At 46.5% G+C, this 20,027-nt stretch overlaps 1 protein-coding gene across 1 annotated transcript; it reads right to left on the minus strand.

Moving 5' to 3' along the window:
- Positions 1 to 17,957: 17,957 nt before the first annotated feature.
- Positions 17,958 to 18,581, minus strand: LOC138351900 (gastrula zinc finger protein XlCGF8.2DB-like). Its single transcript, XM_069304010.1, has one exon. The coding sequence runs from the start codon at positions 18,579 to 18,581 to the stop codon at positions 17,958 to 17,960; it is 624 nt and encodes a 207-aa protein (XP_069160111.1).
- Between the last annotated feature and the right edge of the window lie 1,446 nt (positions 18,582 to 20,027).

Consider the following 20,027-nt stretch of genomic DNA (forward strand, 5'->3'; position numbering starts at 1 on the left):
GCAGGCCCGGGGGCCCTCTCACCCCACAAGCCTTCCGGCCACGGGGACTTCCGAGGCCGACCCTGCTGCGGCTGCCACAGCCGCCCTGCCCCCCTCCACTGACCGCCGCCCACGGGCCAGGGCCAGGGGGCATACGTCGAGGCGACGTGCAAGCTCCTCCAGTCCGTCCTCCTACGACGAGTCCCCTGAGGAGAGAGCGCCCCACACTTTTTCTAGCCCCTGGCCGGGGCATCTACGGGCGACCACGGGCTCCAGCACCCCACTCTTGGGCGTGCACGTCCCGCAAGCCCTTCGGGAGAAGGTCTGGGCAAACAAGTATGTCGACCTCGGGCAATTGCTTGCCTATGAGCGGGAATCAGGTTCTTTTGAGTCCCACTCCGCGACACCCCCTGACGCAAAGCAGCCTGGTAAGAAGCAGCCGCCCCTGACGCCGGACCAGTGGGCGCATGGCCTTGACATCTACGCCACTATCTACGTCGAGAAGCACCCAGCGGAGGCTCAGGCTCTGTTTACCTATGCGCGTTACGTGAAGACCATGAAGACGACCCTCAAAGGCGACTGGATGTGGAACGATCAGGCCTTCAGATGGGACAGGGAGAGGTCGGGCTGTTCATGGTTGGACTACAGGCTGGACTTGGAATTTCGCTCGGTGCAACGCATCGCCCAGGCCGCTGCTCAGCCGATGAGGCAGGAGGCAGGGCGACAGGCAGCACTTTCTCTCTCCAGCGCCCGGGCAGCTGGGCTATCCCCGGGCTACTGCTTCGCCTACCACTCGAGGGGACCCGGCTGCACTTTCACCTCATGTTCATTCAAGCACTACTGCCCACGCTGCCGAAGGAGGCACCCTGCCTACAACCCATGCCCTCCAGCTCGGCCTCGCGACGAACCCACACAGGAAAAGCGCCCACGTCGCCACCCGCAAGTTACGGCTTCGAGGAGCTAGGCTGGGCTCCTGGTTACGACTCTCTCTATCTGGTCTAGGCAGGGCCCTCAGCCGCCTGTAGAAGAGCTTGCAGAACAGTACTTTCGCGGTAGGCAGGTGCGAGAGTGACGTTTCCTTCCCAGTCGGTAGCGTAGTTGCTTGGCCACCCTGAGGTTTCCCTCGCGGCCAGCGGGCACTCGCCCTTCGGGGGGGGGGGGTCCGGCCTGCTGGCCTGCGGGGTGGGGGTGCAGCGCCCGTCCCCAAGTGTTCCGCTGTCCGCAGCTACTACTTTGACTTTACAGACATTCTACTAGTAAGCCCTACCTTGTCAGGTAATTCCTTCCTTGGCGGCTCGGCCTCTGGCCTGGGGTTATTTTCTTCTCCAAATACATATCAGGCTTCCCCAGTCACTATGTTTTCTGCCGCCTGATTATTCTCCAGCTAGGGTTTCCCTTATGTTATGTTGTTCACTTTGGTGTCCTGTTATACTTAGTATTAGATTTGTTACATTCGCCTCACTGCTAATTCTAGACATTAGGACATTAGGTTTCTGCAGAGTTTGTTACTAGGCTATAAGATTACGTTTTACTACGGGTGTACAACTTAAGATGTTTCGTGTACTTTGCGTTAGCCACGGCTATGTTATACATTTGTTAAGTCCTATTTAAAAGCCTGTTTTACTTCTGCAGAATTATTTATCATGTCAATAAAATTACGCCCCCAAGGCTTGGTGTCTTCCTTCCCCTGATCAGAAACTTAGCTCTTGTCAATATGGCTTCAGACCCAAAAAAAGCACTAACGATGCACTTATTAGTATGATTAACTTAATTCACGCAGCTCTTGATAAAAAGGAGTTTCCTGTTGGGTTATTTGTGGACCTGCGTAAGTAAGTAAGTAATTATCAAAAGAAGGCACCAAACCGGGAAGGCTATGTAGCACCATCAAATACGCAAAATAATCAGAGGGCGCTAAATATCACCAAGGATGCCAATACGAGAACAAAAACGCATAAGGCGAACGATATCAAAAGTATCCGAGTCACCAAGAATTCTATCGAGGGACAGGTGACCGCGAGGGGCGGTCGGAAAGCAAGACACACGCTCGTCCTGGAAGTCAGGACATTCAAGAAGGACATGCATGACCGTAAGAGGGACAATGCAACTAGGACAATAAGGAGCAGGGCGGCGCTCCATCAAGTGACCATGGGTTAAGCGAGTGTGGCCAATACGCAACCACGCCAGAGCTGTTTCCCACCGCCGGTTACGGTGGAAGGAGGACGGCCACGAGGAAACACAACATTTAAGAGTACGTAGCTTGTTACCAGTAACAGACAACCAAGAAGCCTGCCAACGGGTAAGGACTGAGGAATGGATAACCGGGTAAAAGTCGGAATACGGAATGCCTTTATGAGAGATGGGACAAGAGCGGACAGCTTCCTTAGCGGCAGCATCCGCATGCTCATTTAAAGACACACCAATATGGCTGGGAACCCAACAAAACTCAACCGACTTAAATTTACTGTGAACGAGAAACAGCCAATGCTGGATCTCGACAACTTCTGGATGAACCGGATTAAAGTACCCGAGAGCCATGAGGGCACTACAAGAGTCAACAACAACCACAAAGGAAGACTGACAACGAGAAAGCAGGAGACGAAGAGCATAGAGAATAGCATAAAGTTCCGCTGTAAAGATGCTAGTCTCCGGAGGCAAGCGACACATATAAGTGCGATCAGGAAAAACAACAGAGTAGCCAACACCGTCCGCTGACTTAGACCCATCGGTGAAGACAGAAACGGAGCGGGAGTGAGAAGAAAAGTGCTCTTCCGTAGGATGGGTAAAAGCTTTAGTGATACGGGTCAAGGAAGTACAAAACCGCGGAAGAGGGACCCTCCACGGGGGCAAAGAAGGAACAACACGAGGAGAAACATCAGAAATACGAACGGAGAGAGAATCCTGTAGGCGAGATAACCGGACAGAAAGAGGGAGGTGGTGAAGAGGAACAGGAACCGCAGGAGGGGTAAAAGTTAAAGCACGACAGAGGCAAGAGGAAGGATGTTGCAAGGACCGCGCAAGATAGCGAAGACAGTAGCGATCACGGCGGTCCTGGAGAGACAGGAAGCCAGTGTCAACATACAAGCTAAGGATGGGAGTCGAACGAAAGGCACCAGAACTGAGGCGCAACCCAGTATGGTGCAAAGCATCAAGACGGCGAAGAGTAGAAGGAGAAGCAAACGAGTAAGCAGGGCAACCATAATCGAGCTTAGACAGGACGAGAGAGGAATGTAAAGCAAGGAGAGTGCGCCTATCGGCCCCCCAAGAAGTATGGGACAAGACCCGAAGGAGGGTAAGGGCCTTAGAGCACTCAACACGGAGGTAAGATATATGGGGAGACCAAGACAAACGAGTGTCAAGGAATAACCCCAAAAGCTTCGCGGAATCTTTGTATTCAAGGGGATGACCATAAAGTGACAAAGAGGGACGAAGAACAACCCGTTTCCGCGTAAAAGTCATGGCACAAGTCTTAGAAGTAGAGAACTTGAAGCCATGATCTGTGGCCCAAGACAACACGGCATCAATTGCAAGTTGAAGCCGGCGTTGAAGGAGAGGCGAATCATCACCCTGACAACAAAGGGTAAGATCATCGACATAGAGAGCGGAGAAGACACCAGAAGGAAGAGAGGAAAGATGACCATTGAGGGCAACCAGAAAAAGAGTAGTGCTCAGAACACTACCCTGGGGCACACCTTCGTATTGCTGAAAAGAGGGAGAGAGAGCGGTACCAAGGCGCACCCGAAAGGAATGACGAGAGAGGAAGCTGCGGAGAAAGAGAGGGAGATGACCACGAAGGCCAAAAGAATGAAGTTGAGATAGGATATGATAACGCCAAGTGGTGTCGTAAGCCTTTTCTAGGTCAAAAAAAGACGGCAACAACGGAGGTCTTCGCAGCAAAAGCAGTACGAATATAGACCTCCAAGTTCACCAGGACATCTGTCATGCTGTGGCACTTGCGGAAACCAAATTGAGAAGGGGAGAGGAGGTGATGGTGTTCCAGGAACCACATCAGACGAACGTTAACCATGCGTTCAAAGAGTTTGCAGACACAACTTGTGAGAGCAATAGGGCGAAAGTCCTTAGGGGAAGTACCCAGAGACCCCGGTTTGCGAACAGGGAGGACAACGGCATCGAGCCAGTCCTCTGGGACTGACGACGACTCCCAGATCCAATTATACAGACTCAGTAAATACTGAGACATGCTCGGAGGGAGATGGCGAAGCATTTCATAATGAATACCATCGGAGCCCGCCGCCGTAGAACCGCAGAGGGCCAGGGCAGAACGAAGTTCAGAGAGAGAGAAGGGATCATTATAGGGAAGCTGAAGATGAGTGCAGAAATCTAAAGGACGAGACTCAAGGACAGGTTTACGAAGAAGGAAAGATTGGGGAAGATGAAGACCAGAGCTAACAGAAGAAAAGTGGGAACCCAGTTCGGAAGCGACCTGCAACGGGTCCGCCACAAGAGTATCATGGAGGTGAAGGACCGGTGAAACATCGGGATCGAACTTACCCGCTATCTTGCGGATACGCTTCCAGATCTGGGCCAGAGGGGTCTCGGACGTAATTGTTGAGACATAAGATGCCCAACATTCACGTTTAGCCGTACGGATGGCCCTACGGGCCACCGCACTCGCTTTCCGAAAGAAAAGAAAAGAATCGGTCGTCTGCCTACGGCGGTGCCTCTTCCAGGCTGCACGCTTACAGCGGACAGCCCGAGCACAGTCCGCATTCCACCAGGGAACACACTTCCGTGGACCCCGAGAGGAAGAGGGAGGAATAGAGCGGAGGGCAGCGTTGAAGACATTGTCATGAAAAAGGAGGAGAGCGCGAGAGAGAGGCAGAAGGGAGAGGTCAGAGAGCAGCACTGAGGGTAAATAGGGTCCAGTCTGCCTTAGCAAACTGCCACCTAGGGAAAGAGAGGGAAGGGCGAAAAGAGAAAAAGGAAACAAGGATGGGGAAATGATCACTTCCATGGAGGTCATCAAGAACCTGCCACGTGAAATCTAAGTAAAGAGAAGAAGAGCAGAGAGAAAGATCAAGACAAGAAAGGGTGCGAGTCCGAGAGTCCAAATGAGTGGGCTCACCAGAATTCAGAAGAGACAGGGAAGAAGAGAGGAGAAACGGCTCAAGGAGGCGACCCCGGGTATTCGTCAGAACGTCACCCCAAAGAGAATGACGACAATTGAAGTCACCCAGCAGGAGCACAGGCTCCGGCAAGGAGTCTAGGAGGTGTTGCAAATCAGGAAGAGAGAGCGGGACACTCGGGGGGAGATAAATGGAACAAACTGTGTACCATTTCCCCACAAAGATACGAGCAGCAGAACAATGGAGAGGCGAAGGAAAAAGTAAAGGAACAAAGGGAACATCAGCCCGAATCAAGAGAGCAGAAGAATTAGAAGCCCCAGCAATGGCTGGGGGGGGGGGGGGAGAGAAAGGAATAGCCACGAAAACGACCAGGACGAGCACCAAGCATTGGCTCCTGGAGACAGACACAAAGGGGCGAAAACCGCGAAATCAGAAGTTGGAGTTCAAGGAAATTGGCGTAATAACCTCGAACGTTCCATTGAAGAATGGACAACGACGAGAAGAGAAAGGACAAAAACAGAGAACAAGGAAGAAACAAAGGCGAAAGAGCAACAGAGCACGTTAAAGAATATCAGGGTCGGGATCAGGGTCAGCAAAGTCAGGGTTAGGGGGCATGGGTAAACTGAGCAAAGACGGAGGGAAGGAAACGGGAGAACAGATCAGAGGTGGGCGGGCAGGGTCCGGAGGAGGAGGAGGAGGAAGAGGAGGAGACAACGGAGAGGAGCTGTTACGACCCTGGGTTCTCCAGTGGAAACCAGAGGTCAAAATTGAGCTATTAAACTTTCTAGTAGTACAGTTGAGTGCATCTCAAACGGCAATTGTTTGTATCTTCCCTGCCAGACGTAAGACTATTATTGTTTCTCAAAGAGCATTTAAAGACTGAGCTGGGGGTTGATTATTAAATAATAACATAGGCACCAACTTTGCTTACTAATACTTTCTAATCATTCATAGAGTAACAATACGTTGCATAGGGGAAGATCTTTAATGTGCTTAGCTGCACGATCAATTAGGCTCCTTCCGGCACCACGACATGAGGGAGGCCAGCTGGTCGCTAGGAGCTCTCTCTTCTCTGGCTGGTGTTCGTGCGGACGAGACCTACTCTGTGGCTGCACCCCTACTCTTCTCCCTTCTCCTCTTACTTATTTCCCTTACCCTAAGTTCCTGTACCCTTAAGTTAAGTATTATATGGTGTTAAGTGTGCCTACTCTGGTAGTAACGATTGGCGAGACCTGGGGGTAGTATTTGCCAGTGTTTTGGGTACCCCTAAGTGTTGTGTTTTGTATTAGGGTCCCACGTGGTTTCCCTACCCTAAGCTGCATCCAGCTTCAGTGCTCATCCAGTAGTACTTTACCCTAGCTTGTTATTAGTGTAAACCTTGTATGCTGCCTAAGTGGACCAAGGCTTTTAACGTAAGATAGTGTGGTAAAGTTATTATTATTATTGTTATTGGTGTGAGTGTATATGGGGGGGTTGTTAAGGGGTTAATAAATAAGTACATGAATTACAGAGTATCCCTTCTTCCTATGTGGGAGCGCATTGATCAACCCTTAGACTAACATATATGGTCTAGTAGCAAGTTATTACTACTGTGGATAGTTTATTTTGGGGGCCGGGCCTTTTAGCTCTCCCATATTTGATACTCTGTCTTCTAACTACCCTTACCCCTTAATAGTACCAGTACTCATAGAAGCCCCACACACAATTATTTATAACAAGTGGTTGGCCAGTCCGGGAGGAACATTATAAGTGTAAAAAATTAGATTCTTGAGTGCCAAAACTAAAATTTTTTATTTCCGCAGAACGGTTGTGTGCTAGCCTAGGGTCCAGCTCATCTAGCAAAGGACATTCTTGCACTGACTGGACACCCAGCTGGATCCCTTCACGATTAAGGTTAGTGTGGCCTTGTGTTAGGGGCCGTGCAAATTTTTGTTTGTTTCCAATTTTTATTTTTTAATTTTTTCTTTGGCTGGGAGCTAAAATTATTAGTGATGTCTTCTGAAATGCAGAGACTGGCAAGCGAGCCTTCAGTGGTAGAGATAAAGAAACTTAAAAAGTCTAATTTAGTATTGTTAGGCAAGGAATTTGGCCTAGAATTAAATGACGCGGATAAAAAGTGGACTTTGGTGAATGAAATATTACAACATTGTATTGATGAAGAACTATTGGCAAGTGATACACCTTTATGCCAGCCTAGCCAAGCAGAAAGTGCAACTCATAGGGATAGAGAATTAGCTTTAGAGTTAGCAAAAATAAAATTAGAGGAGCAAAGACTCAAAACCGAGGAGGCTGGAATTAGAGCGAATACCACTGGACCTCCACCTGCCGGGGATTCAAACCCCAGGCATTATGAGAAAAAGCATAATTTGCCTGAATTTTCCGAGTCAGACCCTGAAAGGTTTTTCAACCATTTTCAGAGATTGGCCATGTCCATGAACTGGCCAAAGGAAGAGTGGGTGAAAATCCTACAGGGAAGACTTAGGGGTAAAGCACAAGATATTTTTATAAACATGCCTGACAACGAGTGTTTTGAATATGATAAAGTCAGGGAATGTATTTTGCGGGCATATGAAATTACTCCTGAAGCTCACCGCCAAGTTTATCGCAACCTTAGGCCTACTCACAACCAACCGCTCACTGAATTTGTGAATGATCAAATTCGATTGTTTGATAGATGGATTTGCTCGGCGAAAGCCGAAACATACGAGGCTCTCAGGAACTTAATTTTAATGGAGCATTTTATAGATAATATGCCAGAGAATGTTTCACAGTATATTAGAGGAAGGGTAGAGGTAAATTCTAAAATAGGGGATTTGGCCAAGTTGGCAGAAAACTACCAATTGGCGGGCAAAAGGCCCAATAAAAATAATTGTACCCCACAGAGTAACAAAACTTATACCCTCAGCCAGTCCAGACCAGCTCATTCTAACCCTTTACCTAATGCACCTTCTGTTTCAGACATAACTAACCCTGTTAAAGTGTCTAGCCCCACGGCACCTAAGGGTGAACCGAAGGGTAATTCTGTTAGTAATGTCTCTTCTCCCCGACGTTTTTGTGGTCACTGTAATCATCCAAACCACACTATTAGCCGTTGTTGGCAACTGTACCCGGAAAAAAGACCCAATGCTCTAGTTGTGACACAGGGCTTGAGGCCTTCAGAAGGGTTAGGGAGTAAGACCTCCAACCCACAGTGGTTGGACTTGCTTACCCCATTCTTATCGAAAGGGAGACTACTTTTGTCTGAGGGTTCTTCCTGGAGGGACGTGATCTTCCGAGACACCGGTGCCATCCAGACTTTAATTTTAGAGAGTGCATTGCAAGGTGCCAACACTACCGACACTGGAGAGGTGGTACTGGTCGAGGGTGTCACTAGTGATACTCGAGCAGTACCCCTCCATAAGGTTACCCTGGAATCTGATTTCCACAAGGGTGTTTGTACAGTCGGAGTCACTTCATACCAACCTTTCCCTAATGTTGATGTAATAGTTGGTAATGATTTAGCAGGGGATAAGGTAGGGGACTCCAGACTGCCTATTATGTTGCTTACCCCTAAGGTTTGCCTGGATCCACCCGCCGCAGAGGATAATGTTGTGTACCCTGCGTGCGCGGTGACCAGGTCTATGGGACTTAAATGTAAGGGCAGCCCTGTGCTCGCCAAGGTGGTAAATCCCGAGGTCACGAGGAGCTTTCCGAGTGGTGAAAACCAAGTGGACCTCGCGGACACATTCATGGCCCGACTCGATGACGTGGCCGAGGACATTGTGGAGAGCCTGCCACCGCCATCTACCGAGAGTAGTGGGGAGGTGGAGGAGAACACTGTTGAGCCTCGGCCAATGGCATCTGACCAAGGCCTAGATGCCTCCTTGAGTGAGTTACAGAAAGCTGACCCCACTCTTGCAGATTGTCATGAAACAGCCGTCTCTATGGAGGAAATTGTAGACGCAGCAACTGGGTACTACTACAATGATCGGATTTTGATGAGAAAATGGAGACCACAGAGTGCTCCCTTGTCAAATGATTGGGAGGTAGTCCACCAGGTTATGTTGCCGACCTGCTATAGAGAAAGAGTTTTGGCAGCTGCTCATGATGATCCTATGGGGGGACATCAAGGTATAAATATTACGTATCACAAAATTTTAAAGTATTTTTTCTGGCCCAAGCTGAAAAGCGATGTGGCAAAATTTTGTAATGCGTGTATTGTCAACTGGTTGGGAAACCAAACCAGACTCCACCTAAAGCTCCTCTAAGGCCTATTGTCGTGCCAGAGGAACCATTTTCTCATGTGGTAATGGACTGTGTTGGACCATTACCTAGAACTAAGTCTGGTAATATTTACCTAATCACGATGATGTGTATCACTACTCGTTACCCAGAGGCTTTTGCTGTAAGGAACATCCGAGCAAAAACTGTTGTTGCTCGTATGTTGCAATTTTTTTCCACTTTTGGACTGCCTCGGGTCGTGCAAACTGACAATGGTACTAATTTTAAGTCTGATGTTTTCGAGCAATTTTGTAAGGAACATGGAATAACTCATAAGGTTTCCAGCCCATACCATCCACAGAGTCAGGGGGTAATTGAACGTTTCCATCTAACTCTGAAGCAGATGTTGAAGACATCGTGCGAGAGTTCCCACACCTTCTGGGATGAGAATTTACCGTATGTTTTGTTTGCGGCTAGAGAGGGATTACAAAGTTCACTGGGCTGTTCTCCTTTTGAGTTAGTCTTTGGCCATAAAGTTCGTGGACCCTTGCAAATGTTACAGGAGAATCTGTTAGGGAACGTAACGTTAACCGAAGGTTCGGCTTTCTTTGCGCAACACCACCAGAGACTCAAGGACTGCAAGGCGGCTGCATTTAAGTATCTTGGCAAGGCCCAAGAAAAGATGAAAGAACGTAACGATGCTAAATCTAAGTTACGGGTATTTCAGCCTGGCGACCCTGTCCTGGTATTAAAGCCTCGACTAGAGAACACTATGTCCCACAAGTACGAAGGCCCCTACATTATGACAGAAAAGACTGGGGACCTCACATACAAAGTGAGGCACTCTGACAAACGTAACCAGGTAATGCTCATACATGTAAATCGACTGAAGAAGTTCCAGGGCCCCAGGCCCATTGCACTAACCAATGTTTCCATTTCCAGTGAGAGAGGGGATGATTGTTCTGGGGACCCAACTAATCTCATTTTCAATAATTCTAGTTCTGTGAATGCTGTGGAGGAGGGACTGTCCCATTTGCAGATGGCCCAACGTGAAGAGGTGCAGTCGTTGGTTGATGAATTCTCCAGTCTGTTCGGGGAGGTCCCGACCCAGACTGATGCCATTTGCCATGATGTCGAGTTGACGGACTACACTCCCATTCGCCTTCAACCCTATCGGACGAGTCCAGAAAAGAAGGCCATCGTACGGAAGGAGGTCGACTTCTTGCTCCAGCACGGCCTCATCCGGCGGAGCCAGGGCTCTTGGTGCTCGCCCTGCCTTTTGGTCCCCAAACCAGACAGCTCCTGGGGATTATGCACCGACTATCGGCAGCTCAACAAGGTGACCATTGTGGATGCCTATCCGCTGCCCCTCCTCGAGGACTGCATCGACGAGTTGGGAAATGCCAAGTACGTTTCGAAATTCGACCTCTCGAGGGGGTATTATATCAAATCCCACTCACTGAACGTGCTAAACAGCTAACGGCGTTTGTGACACCCGAGGGTGTTTTTGAGTACCAAGTGTTACCGTTCGGCTTGCGTAATGCCCCTGCCACGTTCCAGAGACTCATGAACTCTCTACTCGCTAAGGTGCCAAATTGTCGGGCGTATTTAGATGATATCGTGCCGTTTGACAGTAATTGGGCTGACCACATAGCTAGGTTACGCCAGTTGTTTGCCATCTTGAAAAGGGCAAATCTTACCTTAAATGCTAAAAAGTGTCATTTTGGCCAAGGCACAGTGACGTACCTCGGTTATGAAGTGGGCCAAGGAAAAGTGTTACCTCGGCAAGATAAAATCAGTGCCATTCTGGAGTATCCAGTACTAAAGTCTAAAAAGGACGTTCAAAGATTTATCGGTATGTGTGCGTACTATCGACGTTTTTGTCAGAACTTTTCCAGTGTTGCCACTCCTCTCACAGACTTGTTGCGGAAAGCCGTTAAATTTAAGTGGTCATCAGACTGTGCAGAGGCATTTAAAAATTTGAAATTGATCTTAGCTTCCGCCCCAGTGCTTGCTAGTCCAAGGTTCGACCGACCGTTTAAAATTCATGTTGACGCGTCTGACTCGGGTGCTGGTGCAGTGTTGTTGCAAACTGGGGATGATCAGGTGGAACACCCAGTATATTATTACTCTGTGAAATTCGACAAGGCGCAACGCAATTATTCAGTGGTAGAAAAAGAGGCGTTGGCGCTAGTGTTAACATGTAAAAAGTACGAAGTTTACCTCACAGGTAATATAGTGGAAGTGTACACGGACCATAACCCACTAGTCTTCCTGACTCAGATGAAGGGTAAGAATAAACTCATCCTCAGGTGGGCGTTGTACCTACAGGACTTCAATCTTTCCATTACCCACCTACCGGGCAGACTCAACGTGATAGCCGACGCTCTGTCCCGGTTGCCTGAATAACATTCATCTGAGCCACAGAAAGCCATTTACCAACTGTCATGCTTTAGTTAATTTTTTTTAGGTTCTCCTGTGACATTAAATATTCCGTGTCCAATTTATTTACTTCCCTGTTCTTTTATTTTTTTGTGTATGTTTTTTTTTTCTCTCAGAGAACTCCTTTGTATTTTTTTTTTTTGCAGAGAAATTGTTTTTGATTGATTTTTTGTTTTTGTCATATGTTTTTTTCTTTTTATTCTCTGTATACTCTTACAAAAAAATATGACTACTATTCTAGTAGTCACATTTTTTTTTCTCTGAAGGGGGGAGGAGTGTTACGACCCTGGGTTCTCCAGTGAAAACCAGAGGTCAAAATTGAGCTATTAAACTTTCTTTAATAGTTGTACAGTTGTAGTTGTACAGTTGTACAATAGTTAGTACAGTTGAGTGCATCTCGAACGGCAATTGTTTGTATCTTCCCTGCCAGACGTAAGACTATTATTGTTTCTCAAAGAGCATTTAAAGACTGAGCTGGGGGTTGATTATTAAATAATAACATAGGCACCAACTTTGCTTACTAATACTTTCTAATCATTCATAGAGTAACAATACGTTGCATAGGGGAAGATCTTTAATGTGCTTAGCTGCACGATCAATTAGGCTCCTTCCGGCACCACGACATGAGGGAGGCCAGCTGGTCGCTAGGAGCTCTCTCTTCTCTGGCTGGTGTTCGTGCGGACGAGACCTACTCTGTGGCTGCACCCCTACTCTTCTCCCTTCTCCTCTTATTTATTTCACTTACCCTAAGTTCCTGTACCCTTAAGTTAAGTATTATATGGTGTTAAGTGTGCCTACTCTGGTAGTAACGATTGGCGAGACCTGGGGGTAGTATTTGCCAGTGTTTTGGGTACCCCTAAGTGTTGTGTTTTGTATTAGGGTCTCACGTGGTTTCCCTACCCTAAGCTGCATCCAGCTTCAGTGCTTATCCAGTAGTACTTTACCCTAGCTTGTTATTAGTGTAAACCTTGTATCCTGCCTAAGTGGACCAAGGCTTTTAACGTAAGATAGTGTGGTAAAGTTATTATTATCGTTATTGGTGTGAGTGTATATGGGGGGGGGGTTGTTAAGGGGTTAATAAATAAGTACATGAATTACAGAGTATCCCTTCTTCCTATGTGGGAGCGCATTGATCAACCCTTAGACTAACATATATGGTCTAGTAGCAAGTTATTACTACTGTGGATAGTTTATTTTGGGGGCCGGGCCTTTTAGCTCTCCCATATTTGATACTCTTGTCTTCTAACTACCCTTACCCCTTAATAGTACCAGTACCCATAGAAGCCCCACACACAATTATTTATAACAGGAGCAGTCAAGGACAGCAGCAGGAAGAGGGGGAGTAGAAAGAGGGGAGCGCACCCCAGCAAGAGCAGCAACCGAAAGGGAAGCAGGGGCCAAAGAAACCTTCATAGCAGGAACAGGGGGCGCAAGCACTGAAACGGGAGGGGAAGGAGCAACAGAGCCAGGAGGAGGAGCTGAGGAAGAAAGCGAAGCCTTCTTACCCGCCGGGGAAGAGGAAGGAGAGGAGCCAGGCTTACGCTTGTGACTTAAAGAGACCGGTGTCCCAGCAACTACGTACCGGGCAACGGATTCCAGTGTCTCAACAGGAGAAGCCGAACGAGAGCACACACGACGGCCGTTAGGAGAGCGAAGGACATCCGCCCGCACCGACAGGCGGTGGGGAGAGCCGATAGATGGAGGAAGAGGATGGGAAGGAGGATCGGAGGGGGACGAGGAAGAAGACACAGAAGACACGACAGACCGGGTAGAAGGAAGGGGAACCCCAGACAGAGGACCTGGAGGAGGATCCTTCGGGAGAGAACCCAAAGGAACAGAGGAGGGGGCAGTGGGCGCATCAGGGTGCAAGGCCCGGAAACGGTTGTGAGTCTGAGGAAGGCGGGAAGGACGAGGAGAGGAAGAGCGCAACACGCGAGCATAAGAGATATTAGCATAAGGCGGGAGCCGGCGAACCTGGCGCCTCGCCTCAGGAAAAGATAAACGCTCCCGGTGCTTCAGGTTGAGGACGGCTGCCTCAAGCTTGTAATGGACACACGCACGAGAGAAGGTAGGATGGGCCTCACCGCAGTTGAGGCAACGAGCCTGGGGAGAAGTGCACCCCGACTTAGAGTGACCTTCGCCACCACACAAAGGACAGAGAGAGACAGTCCCGGAGCAGCGGAGGGCACCATGCCCAAACCTCCAGCACTTGTTGCAGAGCCGAGGAGAAGGAATGTACTCCTGGACAGAGCACCTGGCACCAGCAAGAATGACAGAGGGTGGAAGGGTCCTACCATCAAAGGTAATCTTATGTCGAATATCGTCGTGGCAGTCGCGCAGGTCCCGAACACCGGTCGCAACATGGGGCGGGAGCAAAATAGTGCCAACACTGGCATTCAACTGAGCGTTCTTCGAGACCCGAACGGGGGTCTCGCCAAGGCAGGGAAAGGCAGCCAAGCGGGTAGCAGCATCCTGAGAAGGAGCAGCAACGACACGTGTACCGAGACGAGTGGGGTTGAAAGTAATGGAGGCATCCACGGAATTAATGAGATGTCGATGGAGGGAGAAATCGTCAGGAGGCGCAGAATCAAGAGGGAGGAGATCAAAATATTTGGCCCACGAAGCGGGACCAAACAAGGCTTGATAGGTAGCAGAACTGGAAGGAATCGAGCGAGGGCAGCCGTGACGAGGACGGCGGTGAGAACCCCCAGAGAGAGAGGGGTTAAAAGGCGCAGTAGTTACAACTAGAGAAGGAGCCGCGCCAGGGGACGAGGTAGTCACCACTGGGGGCTTGGGGCTCGACCCAACCACAGAGGAGGGAGGGGAGCCAGGGGAAGGAGTCAGAGAGGCCAAAGGAGGAGCAAGGTCGGGGCCCAATGCAGCGGAGGCTACAGAGCCCGGTCTTCCAATACAGACCGACTCGGGGGCTTGGTCGCCCACCCCACGAGCCTGAGAAGGTAAGCCAGAAGCAGCCGAAACAGGGGTTATCATCTTGACGAAAAGAAGAATTCATTTACGAATGTGCCCCCACACCCACCATGGAGCCACAATTAGAGGCAGGACACCCAACAAGAAGCTATCGCCGATCTTGTCGGGGCCTCCTAGGGGTGCGTCGTGAGTATACGCCCCACAAACGCCACCTTAAGAAACCGACAGTCCGTCGAGATCGGGTTCAGTGACGAAAGGGGGATTGACAATATAAGGTTCCCCCTCGCTCTTGACGTCGGGTACTACAGTTCTACGGGTGCAAGAGTATGCCTCCTCAAGCACCCGGGCGTCAAAATAGAAGAAGTCCAAGGGAAGAACCAGAACGAGCAAAAGGTCGGCAGGAAACGGCAAGCAGATAAGAGAAGAGGGGGGAGAAAAACGAAACAGAAGGAAAAGGAAAAGATGCCCAGCAGAATTGGAGAGGACGGCAGCAGGAGCACAAGGCTAGAAAAGGACAGAGGACTGTCCCAAGGAGCATCACACTCCGGCAGCCGCCCACGAAGCCCCCACACGGCGACAACGAGCTGAGCGGGGAGGGGGTGGACCTGCGTAAGGCTTTTGACACTGTCAACCATCAAAACCTTCTTCTTAAATTACATCATTATGGAGTCAGAGGACACTCCCTGCAATACCTCAAATCTTATCTTGCTGACAGGCTCCAGTATGTTTCTGTGAATAATACAATTTCTCCCACCCTACCCATCAACATTGGTGTTCCTCAGGGCAGCATACTTGGCCCTCTCCTCTTTCTCATCTACATTAATGACCTTCCAAATGCCTCCCAACACCTCAAACCAATTCTATTTGCTGACGACACAACCTTTATTTACTTGCTCTAAATGCCACAGTAAATACTGAGCTAGAGAAAGTCCATCTTTGGCTAACTGCCAACAAACTCACCCTAACATTGACAAAACGTTTTATATTCTGTTTGGCAATAAATCCTCTAATCAGATAAATCTCAAAATAAACAATACCCAAATTTGTAACAAATTAGATGGCAAATTCCTTGGCGTTCTCATCGATCACAAGCTGAATTTCCAGGGTCACATTCTAAATACATCAAAAAAAGTTTCAAAAACTGTTGGCATTCTTTCTAAGTAAGTAATTATCAAAAGAAGGCACCAAACCGGGAAGGCTATGTAGCACCATCAAATATGCAAAATAATCAGAGGGCGCTAAATATCACCAAGAATGCCAATACGAGAACAAAAACGCATAAGGCGAACGATATCAAAAGTATCCGAGTCACCAAGAATTCTATCGAGGGACAGGTGACCGCGAGGGCATTCTTTCTAAGATCAGATATTATGTACCCCGCCCTGCCCTGGTTACTCTCTATTACTCCCTCATCTATCCATACCTCAACTATGGTATTTGTGCTTGGGGTTCTACTTCCCAAACTCATTTACGTCCTCTTATTACCCAACACAAAGCTGCTATTAGGACAATATCCAACTCTGGCCCCAGACATCACTCGGTACCCTTACTCAAATCTCTGAATATGTTAGATATTAAGTCACTGCACATTCTCTCTTGTGTATTATACATATATAAAGCGCTGAACTGTAATGCCAATAATGACCTCAAAAGCTTCATTGAAGGTTGTAACAGAACCCATGAGCACCACACCAGAAATAAATACAGTTTTGATATTCCTAGAGTACGACTTAATCAAACTAGAAATGCTCTACAAATCAAGGGACCCAGAATGTGGAATGACCTTCCCAACCATGTTAAAGACATTACCTCTCTCAACCAGTTTAAGATAAAAACTAAACACTACCTAATAAATTCCCTGTAACCTACCTCACTCCTCTATTGTCAACCCATGTCTGTTATTTTTTTTTAATCAACACTGTTTGTCAACCTATTGTATTTGTGCTGCTTTTTTAGTCATGTTCCCCCCCTTTTTTTTATCTTTATTTGTATTTGTTCTCAACACTTTTTATTCTTTATGCTCAATTAGTATTAAGTTCTAGATATTAATGTTTTTCTTGCCCGAAACGCATTGCGTAATAGTGGCTTTAGGCATTGTATGTACTAGCTCTATCTATATATCAATCTATTAATGTAACATCACTTGTATGTATGTACCTTACCTGAATAAACAGATTTATTTATTTATTTTATTTAAATAAATAATAAATACAAAGTCATAATATAATTGCCAGTGAGGATAATATAATTGCCAGTCATGTTAATATATTTGCCAGTCATGCTAATTTAATTGCCAGTCATGCTAATATAATTGCCAGTCAGACTAATATAACTTCCAGTCAAGCTTTTTCACCCATAGGGTTACTGACTCATGTTGCCTCCTACCTTCTGCAACTGTAACTGCTATAACTGTGCTGAATTTCAAAGTATACCTGGAAAAGATCATCATGGCAAATGGGGATACCTTTGACAAGCCACCAGCTTCCTGTCCTTGTCGAGGCCACTAGGGTTAGTGGCCCTCAGGTAAATCAGTTAAGATATATTTCCAAGGCAATTACAGCATAACTGATAAAGCTAGGCTAGAGTAAATAATTTTTGACTGACAGATATAAATGCTAGTATGCCTACAATAAACTCTTGAGTAACACATTTCAAATCAAAAGTAGAACTCATAAATATGCAAAAACAAAAAATTAAAAATGAATATCAGTTTGCATATGAATCTGATGAGCTAATTTCTTGATTAATACACATTTCCCTACCAATAAAATTGTTGTTGTTGTTAAAAATTCGCTACTTGGAACAAAAAGTTCCAAGTAACACGGGCTATGGTGAGCCCGTAGTATTTAAAGTAAAATGATCTCATCTTAAGTATATCTCAGACTTATCTTCACCAGCTCCAATGCCAAATAATATTAAAAATATAATGTCCATAACTTAGCTACAGAGTATATTACATTTTAAATAAATTTCCAGAGAACAAAAATAGAAAGCACATCATTATTTACATAAATATGAAGAAAAACACATATAAAGCTGTTTTATCTCTGCTAAACTAAAGAGATATTTCTTTACTTATACGCAATTTTTTGTTTTTCTAATGACAGCTTCTGTAGTCCTTGCTTGGTCTACGAAGAACATTTCATAAAAAAAATATAATAAAATGTCTTTTAGATCTTGTCATTTTGAAGTGTATTTATCAAATAAAATACAGTATAACATAATTACCTCTGAAGGACATCCAACTGACATTGTGATATCACATAGTCAGCTTAAAGGTAAGTTAATATACCATTATGTGCCTCATTATCCTTCAACAGTCTCTTAATTATCTTCCACACTCAAAATGTCTAGCCTATCATCTGCATGTACCATCTTGTGCCTCTTCATATGTCCAAGCTGAGTGAATTTCTTCTCACACTCTGGACACTCATGAGGTTTATCACCCGAATGCACTAACAAGTGCTTTATCATACTTCCACGTGTTCTAAATTTTTTGTAACACTCGGCACATTCAAAAGGTCTCTCATCCGCATGAATCATCCTGTGAGTCTTCATACTTTCAAGACGACTGAATCTCTTCCCACACTCTGGACACTCACGAGATTTATCACCTGAATGCACTAACAAGTGCCTCTTCATACTTCCTAGATGAGCGAATACCTTCCCACATTGTGGACACTCATGAGTTTTGACACCTGAATGCACTAACATGTGAGTCTTTATCTGTTGAGGACGCGTGAATGCCTTCCCACACTGTGCACACTCATGGGGTTTGATACCTGAATGCACTAACAAGTGCGTCCTCATATTTCCACGCTGACTGAATGCCTTCCCACACTCTGGACACTCATGAGGTTTTACCCTTGAATGCACTAACATGTGAGTCTCCTTAAGTCCAAGACGGGTGAATACCTTCCCACACTGTGGACACTGGTGAGGCTTCATGTTCTTTATGATAGGTGCAGTGTGTTAAAGTTTTTTCCTCCGGGTGACGGCACGAGTGGAGATGGCGGGATACGCGCCAAGGCTTGAGTGTTGTTTCTTAAGAGTTAGACTCGATGTGAGCAATTGGAGGTCAATGGTGGTGATTCTTCTTTATGATAGTTGCAGTTTGTGTCAAGGTTTCCCTTAACTGCTTGTGCTGGATAAGTCCACTACCAGCTCACCATAGCCCGTGCTACTTTGAACTTTTTGTTCCAAGTAGCGAATCTTAAACAACAAACTTGTGCTGGATATCACCGGCTGGCGCTGCTGAAATGGCTGCTTACCCTCTCATCACCTAAACGTTCCAATATTTTTTCTGGTTCCGCGTATCTTTTTTCCAACTTTTTTTTTTATACCTGGTAAATTAGAATTTACATTTGTATTTATCCTCATGTTTTAAATCAAAGAATGTACTTGGAATTGTTTCTTTAAACATAATGCCACACGATTATACTTTTTAAAGGAAACAACTCTCCCATAGCAGATGGGATACAAGACACTCAGTACATTGACAACAAATGGAAAGAGGCAGTCATCATTCCTATCCCTAAGTCAAACGGTGGCTACAGACCTGTCTCCTTAATATCCTGCTTTTGTAAAATGATGGAAAGGATTTTGTTAAATAGGCTACTCTACCTTGTAGGTGATAACATGTCCAGTAATCTCTTTGGTTTTGTCAAAGGCAAAAGTACTGCGGATTGTCTCTTTAAGTGTTTGTCTAATATGGATGACAATTGTAGAGTTTTTGTTGATCTACAAGGAGCATTTGATAAAGCCAATGGGGAAGTAATCTTATACAAATTTGCCAATCTGGGAATAACAGGGAGATTGTTACACTGGATAAGGGATTATCTACAAGGCAGAAAAGGTCAGGTGTATTATCAGGGATGCATGTCTGAGGAACGGAGGTTTCAGTTAGGTACCCCACAAGGGGGAGTATTAAGTCCCACCTTATTCAATGTATTAATGAACAGATTAGCATCAGAAATGTATCCTCCAGGGGTCACGACGATCATATATGCTGATGACATTCTTATACAAGGCACTTCCGGGAACAAAATTCAAACTGCTCTTAACATACTTGGTACAACCTGTCACAAGTTAGGCTTAGTTATAAATGCAGATAAAACCAAATATGAGTATAGGAAACGAAGAAATATAACACTTACTCTAAATGGTGTGGAACTGAGCCGTGTTCAGAAGTACAAGTATCTGGGCATGTATGTTGGATACACATGTGAGAGTAAAAATGCTGAAATAAATCATATCAGCACCTTATGTAAAGCCCGTCTGCATCCTCTAAAAGCACTGGCTTTTTCTGGTAAAGGTGTTGGGGTACCTATCTTACGGATGTTATACATAAGCACTGTTCGGTCCCTGATAGACTACGCAGCACCCGTTTTGTCT

This window comes from Procambarus clarkii, chromosome 5 (assembly GCF_040958095.1).
Source record: "Procambarus clarkii isolate CNS0578487 chromosome 5, FALCON_Pclarkii_2.0, whole genome shotgun sequence".
NCBI classification, from domain to species: Eukaryota; Metazoa; Arthropoda; class Malacostraca; order Decapoda; family Cambaridae; genus Procambarus; species Procambarus clarkii.